Raw genomic sequence first — 12,744 nt, 5'->3', positions numbered from 1 at the left:
CCAAATTTTTCAAATCAGCACCCTCTGGAACAATGGTCGGCCCGAACCCACATGAATTAGAATTCCAGTTACACTTAGCACAAAAGTCCATAGGATACTGGGAAGATATCAAAGAACGACGACCCTCTCTCTCACCAGACGCACCACCACCATCTCCAGAGCCAGAGTCCAAGAAAAAATGGCATCGATTCTTACCATCACTGCGGGGGTTGCTGCAGCAGCATTTCTAGTAAGTTTTCATTCCCATGTCTAGCTCAATGAATGAATCCCAATTCTAACTTCCCTCCAGGGCCGCGCAGGTCTCGTAGCGTTCAGAAAATCACGGGGAGAAGCCGTCGGCGCACTTGGAAAAGCTTTTTATAAAGGTGGATTCGAGCCCAAGATGAACCGCAGAGAGGCTGCGCTCATTCTGCAACTCAGGTGCGTTTAGTCTACCCTCTCTATTCCCAATCCATCGCATAAACTAATTCTATCTTCTCCCCGCAGCGAACGACAACTTACCAAAGAGCGCATACGAAAGAATCACCGTACCCTCATGATGTTGAACCATCCGGATCGAGGCGGTTCACCATATCTAGCTACCAAAGTGAACGAAGCAAAGGAGTTTTTGGAGAAGAACGGTTGATCTTTCTTACTTCCGCACACAATTTTCTTTGGGGGGTTTTGGATGTATTCTCTTTGGATTGAGTTGAAGATTCGTTTACCTCGACTTCCGCATACTTCAATTATTTGCGGACACACGATTTCAGCCCTGCTAGATTGACTATTCCAGTGGGTTCTCGCACATTCTCTCGCGATTTGGCATGATCCGGTTCGGTTCCTATCGATTGTCTCCACTACTGCGATTATTGCTACGATATCAGAGCTTACGGTACGCAAGAACTCATATCCAATTTCAACTGCTCTACTCTGCCCACCTCTTTTCCAACCGAAAAAGCGAGCGACGCCCGCAATCGGATGAACCTTAACCTCGACTTTCTTTTCCTGTACATCAATTTCTTCCGGCCCTTCGATTTCACACGTTGCTGAATCTTCCTTCACAAATCTCCACAAATGGCATTATAGCGAATGGCGTTTACGTTTCATGTTGGCAGCGTGGTGGCGAGGTTGTTTTGTTCATGAATTCTATGATTCATGATGGATTGATGGATAGATGCATGCATGGGTTGCACGGCGTTTCAATGTACAATATCAACGGATTGATATCACAATCTGAAATCTCCTCTTTTAAGTTATATGAGAATATAAAGATGAGTTCATTTCCTTGCTGAGGTAAGGACCTGGATTTTTTGTACCCTCAGATATTTGCTTCTTATCTATTTTGGTCATGATCAATGTGCAAGCAAATGTAGAGCGTTCTCATTGATATACCTAGGTATGTAATGCAAGTAATCCTTGCTGCGCTATGTAGTCCCCGCACCGCTGCATCTTCGATATACTTACTATTCGATGTAAAGAAGCCATGCATAGTCCATCGAGGAAAGAGAATAAAAGAAAAAGAAGAATCACAACGCATTTCAATGCAAAGTTCTTCGCTGTACCTTCGCCCATATCTAAGTAAATCAGATGCAATGCTCAAAGAAAAGTAAAACGAAATATGCATCTCCGCGCATTCGTAAGCCTCCCCACGAGTGATTTGATCGACTGAAGAACAGAAGATAAGATATATATCTTGGACTCTCCAATCCTACAATCCCAAATACAAAGCCAAAGCGGAGAGAAATCGCATTTACCACTTAACCCTACGTGCCCTCTGCTGAGGCCACGGGCTTTCACCAGTACCCTTTGCATCTTCTTTCTGCTGTTCCAGGAGTTGGAGCGATGCATTTGCCGAGAGATCCATGGGGATTTTACCTTGTTCTTGTAGTTCGGCCAGAGTAGCATTTTGCATTTTCTGTTCGAGACCTGTGATTTCGGGGTCGAGAGAGGCAGATGTGGAAGGTTGATCCGTGGAAACGGGGGCAGAGGTTGATGTTTGGGCAGTTGGAACTGGCGCAGCAGCTGCCGTTGTGTTCCGAGTTGTCCATTCTCGACCCCAGTTGCCACCTGTACGGAGTTGAGATGTTGTTTGATCCTCGGGATCGGCCTTGCTATCGGCGTTGAAACCACTACCGGTGCTAGCTGATGACTTGAAATTGGGGCCTAGACGTTTGTATCCAAATTGCTCTGCAGGTACAAGTGCTGGCTCAAGTGCAGAAGCAGAAGTAGAATCCGTCTTGGATTTTCCATTCTTTGTCGGAGTAGCCGGAGGGGTTCCCCATCCTCCCTGAGAACCCTGGGTTTGGCCTTGAGCATTACCGACCCAAGAGGTAGAAGCAGTAGCCCCTGAATTGAAACCATTGGGCCACAATTCATTTGCATCTGTTACCTTCGGTCTTCTACTCGCAGCCTTCTTGGCAGCATCAGCTGCTTTCTTGGCGTTTGCCTGTTCGGGTGTAATACGTTCACCACCGTCGCTACCATCAGAGGACCAGCCTTCTTCACGCTCGTAAGCTAATTCTACTGCTTCTTTGACGGCTCTAATTCATAAATTAGCATACTGATGAAAATCAGGACATGGGACACGGTAAAAAATTGGGATGGGGAGGAAAGACGGTTAAGATGACAGGTAGACATACTCAGAGATTCTATCCTTCTTCAACTTATCTTTCTCCTTTCTTTCAATCTTCCTATCCACCAAATGTTTACAAGCGATCCCCAACATAGCTTGCAAAGTATACACAGCATCATTGCCGGCATTATGTAAATTCCAGGCCGCAATACCAATCTCCGCAAGTATAGCAGATAAACTTCTTGGATTAACTTCCCGCTTTAAAGCTCGCCACATGAGAGTGGTATCGCAACCTTCATGTAGTTTGAGATTATTAATTTCATACCCAATTTGGCGAAGGAAACGAATATCTGCATCAACATCGTGGCCAACAAGGATGATGTTACGTTTCTGATCGGCAAGATCGGGAGATGGAGAAGGGTCGGAAAAAGGGTATTTGAAACAGCTACCAACTACGCGGGGTGCATCATCTCTGTAGATAATCTCGCTCGTGCTGTTGGAAAAGAATTGTCAGTAATATTCAAATGCAAGCAGCAAGGAAGGAAAGCATTGTGTCCGGTAGTTCGTAGTACTAGTAGACTGGATGTAAGATTCCAATAGTGTTCAACTGCTAAGAGTATTTTGGAAAATTCATATAATCTTGATAATGATGAGGAGGTCATCGTCATTAAACTTAGATCCAGACTATGAGAGACCCCAAACCAAAACGTAGCATCATATGAACTGGAAGATCACAGGGATTTGGAACGGAAGAGAGAACATACCCAAATTCAAAACTACCAGCACATCCCTGAACATGTTTTGTGTTATTGAGATGCATGTTCTCCTTGATACGGAAATGTCTTGCACGTATAGCGTTTCTCCAATTTTCGCCGAGCACACCCGGTTCCATATTAGCAATGTCCAGAACATCTAGAGTAGCAATGCCAATTTCCGTAATGATGTTGTTGTTCATTTCATAAGCTTCAACATCTATGCAGACAAAAACGACTGCATCTTCCATCATAAACTTCGTAGGTTTATCAGGATCATAGAAGGTATTGTTATCTGCGGAGTCAGAACCTGTTGGTGTATCATCATCTGATCGTTTACGCAACCCCAGATAACGCTGAACACGCTTAGTAGAGTCCTTCCAAGCTTTTTGTTTGGCAACTCGGTCGACTCGTTGCTTCTCCTTGTTAGCAGCTTTTTTGTTCTTTGCGGTTAGATTCAAAGCTTCAATCTTGGCTCTAAAGGCCGCAAGCGATGTGTCCACAAGTGGCTTTGTGATAGGGGGTTCGCCATCAAGTTTGTAGTATCGAGGTGGGACATTTTCTCTCAACTCATCCGCCATGTTTTTGTTGAGTACTCGACCGAGATATCTGGGATAAGGAGTACCGTCGTTGCTAAAGACTGCGTCAAACGCGCCTGCTGATCCAGAAGGAATAGTAAGATTTGTATTAAGTGATCTGTTGATAACAGCCAGAAAATACTCAACTTGCTTAGTAGGAACAAGGATTATCGGGCTTTGATTCGGATCTTCTCTCAATCTATATAGATAGAAGCTGTCTGGTGTTAGAAAAACGAGAGAGAAAGCTCCTCAACGCCCCTAAATGGCAGGTAACAAGTCCAAGGGCAAAAAAGTCAGAGTTGAGGAATGGGTAAGACTTACAAATCCCATGTTTGCAAATAGCATTTACCTCCGTAGAAGAACTGCTCCGTGACCTGCAAATGTGTTAATATATGAGAGTGTTTGTATGATTGGAGAAGCGGGTGGGTTGAATAAGTCTATTTAGGTATGTAGTGAATGATCTACTCAAGTAGGACAATCGACGATCGACCCCGCAGTAGATTTGACAGCGATAGATACGGGTGGGGGTAGTGCTTGAGTATCTTACCCTTGGTCTGTTTGCATGGCCAACATATCTGTATGCATACTGCGATACGGTCTTCCAGGGGCAAAAGCTCTCTCCCTCCGCAGCAAGCTGACCATACTCCAGTTTCTTGTACTCCTGGAAGTCATTAGGGCCCAGTTCAGGATCTACACCCCAAAATTAGTATTTCTAAACGAAATATTATAGTTTGACATACAAAGTAGTGGCGCCGATGACCCATAGTGATGTTCGTTCATGCCCGCTCGCATTCTGGCCGTGATGTTCTCCCCGTCGTCAAATTCAAGATCCTTATTTTGGTACTGCTCAGGAACATCGCTACGTTGCTTCGATTTTCCAGGTTTCAATTTAGGTGGAGAATCTTCTTCTTCAGAGGTACCATTGTAAATATTGTGTGCTTTAATTGTGAATCCCTCCGGAAGCACGAAGGCATCTTCGCTCTCCGTTTGCGTTTCCTCCATATCAGGATTGTCGTAAACTTCTTGCTGGCCGGTCAATGCTCTGAGACGATCAACCCGATCGTTCATATTGAGTCGGAATTTGAAAATTTGAATTGTTGTTATGATGTCGTTGTAGAAGGTTTAGGGAAGGCGCGTGGAGTTGGGTACGAAGCAGGAACCAAATTTAGCCAGCTTTTTTAGTCTTTTGAGCATTCACTTGTCTGTGAACGAATCTCCGCCTTTGACATTCACTCTGATTCTCTTCTTCAATGCTAGGTACTTCCTTTACACTTGATAGATCTTTGGCAGGAATATGGTGTAAAACACTGTCATGAAGGTGACATTGGCAGTCTGACTACAATTTTCGTCACCTGACTTTAACAAAAGCAAACTTGTGAGAGACTGCCTCAGGATATACTTTGCCAGTTTGTCAAAAAACTGCCGCTTGGGGAATATTCAGGAAGCTTTTCTACCCCGATACAGATAGATAAGTATACCATTCCTTAAAAGTGAGCAATAATTTATTTCATCTCATTCATGAATGAAGTGTGCATGCATCTCATATGAAAATGTTCATCTTTAGCGTGCATTTTCCGAAGCGAGATCATAGCGTCTTTCATCAGAAGAAACCCCTATCATCAATGAATATCTAGCATGGTTGATTCTATTACCAACCGATATCAATTAACCCAATGTTACTCTATATTCCTCACATGTTCTCTTGATATCATGGTGCATAGATCCTCCTCCTGCCATGAATCTCGAGTGAAATGTATATATAAATCTTCCTCTAGGTACCTAGTCATAGTCCCAAAGTATTGGCAAGGATTGAAACTCCTGATTCATCATATTATTACATACGATGATATCGTCTAGCTAAAACTAGCCATCTTCCAGCCAGTTGATTTACTTTTTTGTTGTCTTCTCTAAGAGATGAACAAATATGGCATCATCTACCACCATCTTACTTCCCCTTGAAAGATTAAAATAATATCACAAAAAGTAAGCAATGCACATAGGCATATAACAACTCCTTGGCACCTGTTCGTAAAGCTCGCTTCCAGCTCCCATATCATGTTAAATAACCCAATCCCAGCCATTGCATGCCGAGCAATACCATGCCAACTAAGCCATCATGCCAGATGAGATAGATATCACCCGCTGTGCCGAAACGCCACCAATGCAAAAAATTGAATACCATCCCACCATTATCTTCGCTGATTTTTACCCACCGAACCACCGTACCCCCCATCCGTATCCCGATTTTTCATCAAAGATCGTAAACGTAGCAAACGGCCATCAGAAATTATCTAATGATACCCCAATCCGCAAGTCTCCCTCCACCCGCATCGCAGTCATCTTTTTGCCCTGGCTTTCTACCGAACACATTCCAGAATCTCAGAGTCTCATCGCCTGCACCTGTTACCACAACTCTACCATCAGGACTCATTGCCAGGTACAGTACTCTGTATGTATGACCTGTAAGACTAACGACCTGTTGCATGCTTGGATATTTCCACACTACAATTTGGTTTTGTGAATAACCATGGGTGGATACGATCTCATTCGAATTCTTTGACCATGCAAGATTGCATACTTGAGAGCCAGTATCAACTTCGTTGAGTTTGATACCACGCTTAGTATCATGGAATATAATACGACGATCTGCGGTACCACCTCCAGATGCAAGAAGACCACTCTGATGAGGAGACCAAGCAATAGCTTTGACAGCAGCAGTATGATCACTGAATTTGTAAGTTGGAGTATCAGAAAGCTTATCCCAAACCATTAGTTTGTTATCGTTGCCACCCGATGCGAGTTGTTGATCATCGCAATTCCAACGAAGACCGCAAACTTCTTGCTTATGTCCCACCAGTTTCCTCAACCATTGATCTGGGGCTCGTACATCTCTGTGGTAAATAAGACGATCTCTGGAACCAGAAGTGAGGATGTGATCGTTCCAAGCAAGGGAACCCACTCGAGCTGTATGACCTGTCATTGTTCTCAAACGGCGTACACGTTCTGCATCCCAAATCTGGACGAATCCTTTTCCAGTACCAATGGCAATATGAGAGCCACGTTGAATCCACGAGACACTTGTGACAGTATCATCGTTTAGCTCGCAAAGCTTGTTGACTCTTCCAGTCTGTGAGTTCCACATATACACACAAGATCCAAGTCCTACTCCAAGAACATTGCTGCTTCCCCAATCCACAAGGTTGAGGTAGAAATCATCGGCTAAATCAGGAGCATCTAATACCTTGTATGGTACTTTGCTCACAACTCGAGGTTGCTTGCGTGGACTCATTAGCATCTGCTGGCTATTGAATCGTACAGGAGAGACACTGTAAAGCTCCGATCTAACATCCAGATTGATTCCATGTCTACTCTGAGGTGTCCGCGATGGAGTGGGATGGCCAGCGATATTTGTATGGTGCCGCGGTGACATATACGTAAAGAGATTCTTGTGTGGAGTTGAAGGAGTAAGTGATGCAGGTAGTGATGAGACTGCAGGTGAAATATGGGGTGGGGTGTGGGATCTAGTAGGATCATTGATAGTTGTTGTATGTGATTCAGGTGATAAACTAGTAGGTGTAGGTTGTGGGATTGTGGTATCAAAGAGCTCGGACCTAAGCAAGGTAGAGAATGTCCTATTGGCTTCCTCGGCTGGTTCAAGATTAGCTAACTCCTGGTTTGGAATATTCACTGTTGACCTACTCCTTTGAAAGTGTAGTTCACCATGTGGGGTACGCTTCTTTTGTTTAGAAGGTGTTGCTGGAGACCCCTCATCATGCAGTAAGCTGAAGCTGGCTTGCAAATCTTGCCCTTCCCGGTTTGGAATAAATCTAGACATGAGATGTCAGTACACTGTCTGACAAAGCAATTTCCGGTCTTGCATCATGCGCATATTCAGCTTTGAACTTCGAGAGTTCACATCCTTCATATGAGCAACTTTTGAAAGGTCAAATCAACAAAGATCAAAACCTATTGAAAACAATCGTTTTGCACTTTCCATGTTTCCAACATTTCGCAAACACAAAGCCGCAAGAAAAAAGCCATATCTCTTACCTATCGCCATATACTCGTTGTCGCTTTCTGCTTGGGCTTCCTCCAGGTGTAATATCGCGATGCCTGCCGCCGGAATCCTCGAACTCTCTCAAGAGGGCTTTGCTAAGCGCATTCGAATCGACCGCATCAACATTGGAGCGATATGTTCTGCTTGTATTTCTTGACGAGTTTACGTTCTCTCCCTGTGGTTTCCGTTCCGTCATTCTCTTGCTTGTTGTGGTAGGAGGGGTCGATGAGCGGGGTGGTGTGGATATTGGCGGGGTATTTAAAGAATGTTGAGTCTTTTTGAGATTCGCATGAGATTTGGAGGAGCTATAACCTGGGTCGCCGTTAATCCCCATGATGATTGCCTGGGAAGAAAAAGCAAGCAATTATTGGTTGAAGGAGCTGCTGGGAAGTCTTCCAAATAATGTAACTGGAGACCTAATGCCCATAAAAAAAGCTGCAATTTTCAAGATCAGTCTAAGTCCAGGGTCGAATTGTATCGTCGTTATGCGCAATGCGATCGTCGCGTCGTTGTGGTAATAACTTTCGTATCAATGTTTTGGTCCGGTGGTTCGTTTCCCTGCCACCCATCTGTTGTTGTACTAGGAAAGGTCCGCAATCAATTGTAGGCTCGCTTTGCCGCCGTCCACACGTCCTTGACTAATCGCAAAGTCACGAATTTCGCTCTTGAAAAAAATCCCTTTCAATAACTATATGCTGCTGACTGCTCTCTACAGATGTAGATCGTCGAGGGTTGTGGTTGTTGATAGATGGGGAGTTGATAATATTTTGGAGTCGAGGCGGGAGATGTAACGCTATTCCCTTATCAGCGACACCCTACGCGAACGTTCCGGCTTCCGTAATGACTGAATGTTGTGAATGCTGCTTTTTGTCGCTGTTTGCAAACCATCTGCTGTTGATATTAATGCAAACGATTGAATTGGATGAATCTTGGGATGAAGATTTCCCATGGAGCATGAAGAAGACAAAAAGAAGAAGAAGAAGAAGAAGAATAATAATAATAATGGGTAAACTGTTTTGGGTAGTGAGTTCAAAAAGTGCTATATTGTAAATTTACCAGAATGAATGTAGAGCAGAGTACGATAGAAGATAATAGAATAGAGAATAGAGGAGAGAAGAGAGTTCCCATATCACATTTTCTAACGAATACCCCCTACAGTTGAATGAAATAACGCGACCTTGATCGCTTCCCTCTCATTTACCATCGCGACTACTCCATCTTAGATTCAGATACTCCTTACAATGGGATGAAGCAAAGCAAAACCAAAACAAAACAAAGCCTCAATATGGTAATATGTGGTTTCACACGTCTGGCTCTCTTGGGCTTTGTTATGAGGAGAGGGGACCTGGAAACGCGAATGGTATTCCTCCGACTGGTCATTTTCGAGTCAGGGGTTTCCTGCATGCAACACTGAGAAATTCATTGGTGACGAGTGGATTGAGCGCGTAAAGTACTACGGAGGTTCATAAGTATCACAAATGTATTTTGATAACAACATTCACGAAAAGATGGCTTGTAAGGTTGTCTCGCATTAACAATAATAATAATCACATGGATCGGACGGAGATAGATGTCAAAACATAACTCAAATTATTGAATACTAATAAGTACCTAGGTATAGTAGTTTGATAGTTTCGGTACTCCATCAAACGTCATTATGTGACGGACGGATGTACCGGAGTACTGTACCGTTCTGTCCTGTTCTGCCCTGTACCGATCGCGAGCTGGTACATAGAATAGTTCATTCGAACTTTCCCGAACATCTGCATCGAACATGCCATCTTCCAAATGTTCTTACGAAACACTTTCTCATCATCAAATTTGGCTAACAGCATAGCCATGAACTCAAGCATATCCACTACTCGTGCTAATAATTGTTACAATGTTACATCGTATGCTCGGTGCTAGTTGGGCTCCTGGATGGCTCGGGTAGCTCGGGTAGGTAGGTACAACAGTGACATTTCGACCTTTCCGATGATTCTCTCTATACCGTACTAATAGAAAGGATGGCGATGGGTTAGATCTCGTGTACGATCGAACACGAGAAAGAAAACGACGGGAATTGGTGTACTTATATATCTTTCCAAGAAACACAATTGAATTGAAAGTATATTACTATTTTCCTTTGCTTTACATTACATTACAATTTCCAAGCAATAATACACGGCGTAACCCGTCCTTTCCACTGCTAATTGAATGGCGGTATGGTTGCCAATTTCCCTGAGGAGTTCTTTGTCGAAGGCGGGAAACCATCTTTCCCTACTAAATAGCTCAACTAATTTGAAAGACTATTGGGATCCACGCATGAAATTAGTTCTTCAACTTCTTCTCCAAGCGACATGATTTGGCGGGCTCGGCGGGCTGGCGGGGTAGGGAAATGCATTCCATCCAAAGAAGTGAGGATAAGGTTTAAACAAACCCAGTTTATGGAGCCGTTAGCAATCCCCGCATTTCTCCCGATTTCCCACTTCCTCCATATTCCAAGCTCAACATCCTGGGTAAAAGGGCCACCGACTTCTTGATCTGTTCTACTTCGAGCTAAGCCGCCGATTTTTTCGGTCATATTTTGCATATCGTGGGGAATCACACGAGTTTGAATTGCTATGCTACCCGTCCAAGACTGGGGAAACCTCGAGTATGTCATAATAACTCATCACTTGACTGTGAAATTTAGCATCTTGTCATCAATCATGGTGATTAGCCATTCAAAGTCTATTCATCCGGTCTAGCGGCGGAGGGGCCAGGGGGGGTTAGTAAATTTTCAAAGACGAGTATATAAAGATGGCAAATACCCAGCTAGAATAGAAAGAAATCACCCCCAACATCTTCTCACAATGTTTCGCCTTACTTCTTTAGCCGTTACTCTTCTGGCCGCTGTATCCAGTGCGCAGGAAACGAGTTCAACTTCGGCAACTTTCTCAATTTTGACGTCGGAAAGCAGTGTTCCAACCGATGCACCTCTCCCGGGTGATTATACTGGAGCATTGCGACCTCAGATCCATTATTCTCCACCTCAAAATTTTATGAATGATCCCAATGGACTTTTCAGAGATGCAGATGGAGTTTATCATGTCTATTATCAATGTAATTGACTCCCGGGTCTCCCATATCATGATGTCGCTAACAATATCTTAGACAACCCAACACAAACTGTAGCCGGAAACCAACATTGGGGCCACGCAACATCCAAAGATCTCTATCACTGGGACAACCAAAAGATAGCGCTTTATCCTGAAAATGCCAATGAGGGAATTTTCAGTGGAAGCGCGGTGGTCGATGCAAACAACACATCTGGGTTTTTCCCGAACCAAACTAACGGTGTAGTTGCGCTTTACACCCTCAATACCCCTGAATCTGAGACCCAAAATCTTGCCTACTCCTTTGACGGCGGTTACACTTTCGAGAAATATGCCCAAAACCCTGTCATCCCATCCACTTCTACTCAATTCCGTGACCCCCAAGTCACATGGTTCGAGGACCATTGGGTGATGGTAGTTGCCTATGCTCAGGCCTTTGAAATCGGTATCTTCACCTCCCCTGATCTCAAAGAATGGACCGCCACTTCCAATTTCAGTCACCACGGTCTTCTAGGCCTCCAATACGAATGTCCAAATCTAGTCCGCATGCCCGTTGCCAACGGCACTGGGGATGAAGACATGTATCTCCTTGCTATCTCTATCAACCCGGGTGCACCTCTCGGCGGTTCCACAACCCAATATTTCCCCGGTACATTCAATGGAACACATTTCACTCCCCTTGATTCCGCAGCCCGTCTTACCGACTTCGCAAAGGATAACTATGCAGGTCAATTCTTCTCCGGAATTCCCGCAGATGAAGACCCTATTTTCTTAGCCTGGGCCAGCAACTGGGAATACGCACAACAAGTCCCAACCGGAGAACTCGAGAGCTGGCGCAGCGCCATGTCTCTACCCCGCCGTACCCATCTCGCAAACGTGACGCGTACAGGCTGGGCTCTCATTCAATACCCATATGACATGACGCCCCTCTACAATTCCTCAGAACCCCTAGCCTCGAGCGACAATCTCGGAAACGGAAGTCTCATCGCCGACTACTCATCCATTTCCAGCGGCGCCATCTACATCAGCTGCAACGTAACCAACAGTCTCGCGCAAGGAACCCTCAACTTCACCTTCTCCTCCTCATCCACCCGGGAGTCCATCTCCGGAGGTATCTACCTCGGAGGCGACGCGCCCTTCTGGCTTTCCCGCCGCAACCTCAACGGTTTCGCAGAAACCAACCCCTTCTTCACAGATCGCTTCTCCGTCGGAAACACCATCAACGACGCAGGAACCTTCCAACTCGATGTCGTCATCGACCGATCCATTCTCGAGGTTTTTGTCGACGCAGGAAGAAGCAGTGGGACCATTACATTTTTCCCAGAGGGAATCCTCGACACGGTTGAAGTGAGAGCCGCGGGTCTTAATGAGGGTGTGCTCGTGAATGCCAAGATCTGGGGCTTGGAGGGCGGATGGAGTGACATGGCCAATGATGATGGCATTGTGTATGGAAACGTAACTACGGCTGCGAATTAGTTGTTGTAATTGTGTGGTAATGTAGTAATGAATTTGGAGGACTTGGAAAAAAGTAGAATAGAGAATACGATTTTATGAATATATATTTTGTTATTACTGGTCAAACTCTTAGTTTAGGTGCCTACTGTCATCCATCTGACTACACATCGTATCCTCATTATCGCGCACTCATAACCGTTTGCAGCGACGGAGGTATGTTATCTACGAAAATTTTCAGGAATTCGTGAAGTAGATGAGGGGAGTTGAAAAAGGT

The 12,744-nt window shown here is 44.6% G+C and overlaps 4 protein-coding genes across 4 annotated transcripts; 2 read left to right on the top strand and 2 right to left on the bottom strand.

Moving 5' to 3' along the window:
* Positions 1-178: 178 nt before the first annotated feature.
* Positions 179-625, top strand: EAE97_003769 (uncharacterized protein; the record flags this gene model as incomplete). The annotated part of the gene is made up of 3 exons (XM_038874281.1): positions 179-229; positions 290-420; positions 487-625. 3 exons carry the CDS (start codon positions 179-181, stop codon positions 623-625), a joined length of 321 nt encoding a protein of 106 aa, XP_038734890.1.
* A 683-nt stretch (positions 626-1,308) lies between these two features.
* On the bottom strand, positions 1,309-5,267 carry EAE97_003768 (uncharacterized protein). Its single transcript, XM_038874280.1, has 6 exons — positions 4,622-5,267; positions 4,429-4,571; positions 4,203-4,255; positions 3,316-4,095; positions 2,619-3,044; positions 1,309-2,519 (listed from the first exon to the last, which is right to left on the bottom strand). Exons 1-6 carry the CDS (start codon positions 4,947-4,949, stop codon positions 1,730-1,732), a joined length of 2,520 nt encoding a protein of 839 aa, XP_038734889.1. The 5' UTR covers positions 4,950-5,267; the 3' UTR covers positions 1,309-1,729.
* Positions 5,268-6,168: 901 nt separating this feature from the next.
* On the bottom strand, positions 6,169-8,272 carry EAE97_003767 (uncharacterized protein; the record flags this gene model as incomplete). Its single annotated transcript, XM_038874279.1, has 3 exons — positions 6,169-7,529; positions 7,581-7,708; positions 7,932-8,272. 3 exons carry the CDS (start codon positions 8,270-8,272, stop codon positions 6,169-6,171), a joined length of 1,830 nt encoding a protein of 609 aa, XP_038734888.1.
* A 2,500-nt stretch (positions 8,273-10,772) lies between these two features.
* EAE97_003766 (uncharacterized protein) lies at positions 10,773-12,704 on the top strand (the record flags this gene model as incomplete). The annotated part of the gene is made up of 2 exons (XM_038874278.1): positions 10,773-11,022; positions 11,074-12,704. The coding sequence occupies 2 exons, from the start codon at positions 10,773-10,775 to the stop codon at positions 12,489-12,491; spliced, it is 1,668 nt and encodes a 555-aa protein (XP_038734887.1). The 3' UTR covers positions 12,492-12,704.
* Between the last annotated feature and the right edge of the window lie 40 nt (positions 12,705-12,744).

Source organism: Botrytis byssoidea (genome assembly GCF_014898295.1).
Source record: "Botrytis byssoidea strain MUCL 94 chromosome Unknown BBYS_006, whole genome shotgun sequence".
Taxonomy (NCBI): domain Eukaryota; kingdom Fungi; phylum Ascomycota; class Leotiomycetes; order Helotiales; family Sclerotiniaceae; genus Botrytis; species Botrytis byssoidea.
Note: the sequence above shows the minus strand (reverse complement) of the source record. Positions and strands in the feature narration are given on the sequence as shown.

What these genes read in the sequence shown, in the direction of transcription:
- EAE97_003768 (XM_038874280.1), bottom strand. Translation starts at nt 4,949, where the DNA reads ATGAACGATCGGGTTGATCGTCTCAGAGCATTGACCGGCCAGCAAGAA. An exon ending in GTCATCGGCGCCACTACTTT is followed by an intron (nt 4,572 to 4,621) that starts GTATGTCAAACT and finishes TTTGGGGTGTAG; the next exon opens with ATCCTGAACTGGGCCCTAAT. An exon ending in TATTTGCAAACATGGGATTT is followed by an intron (nt 4,096 to 4,202) that starts GTAAGTCTTACC and finishes AACACCAGACAG; the next exon opens with CTTCTATCTATATAGATTGA.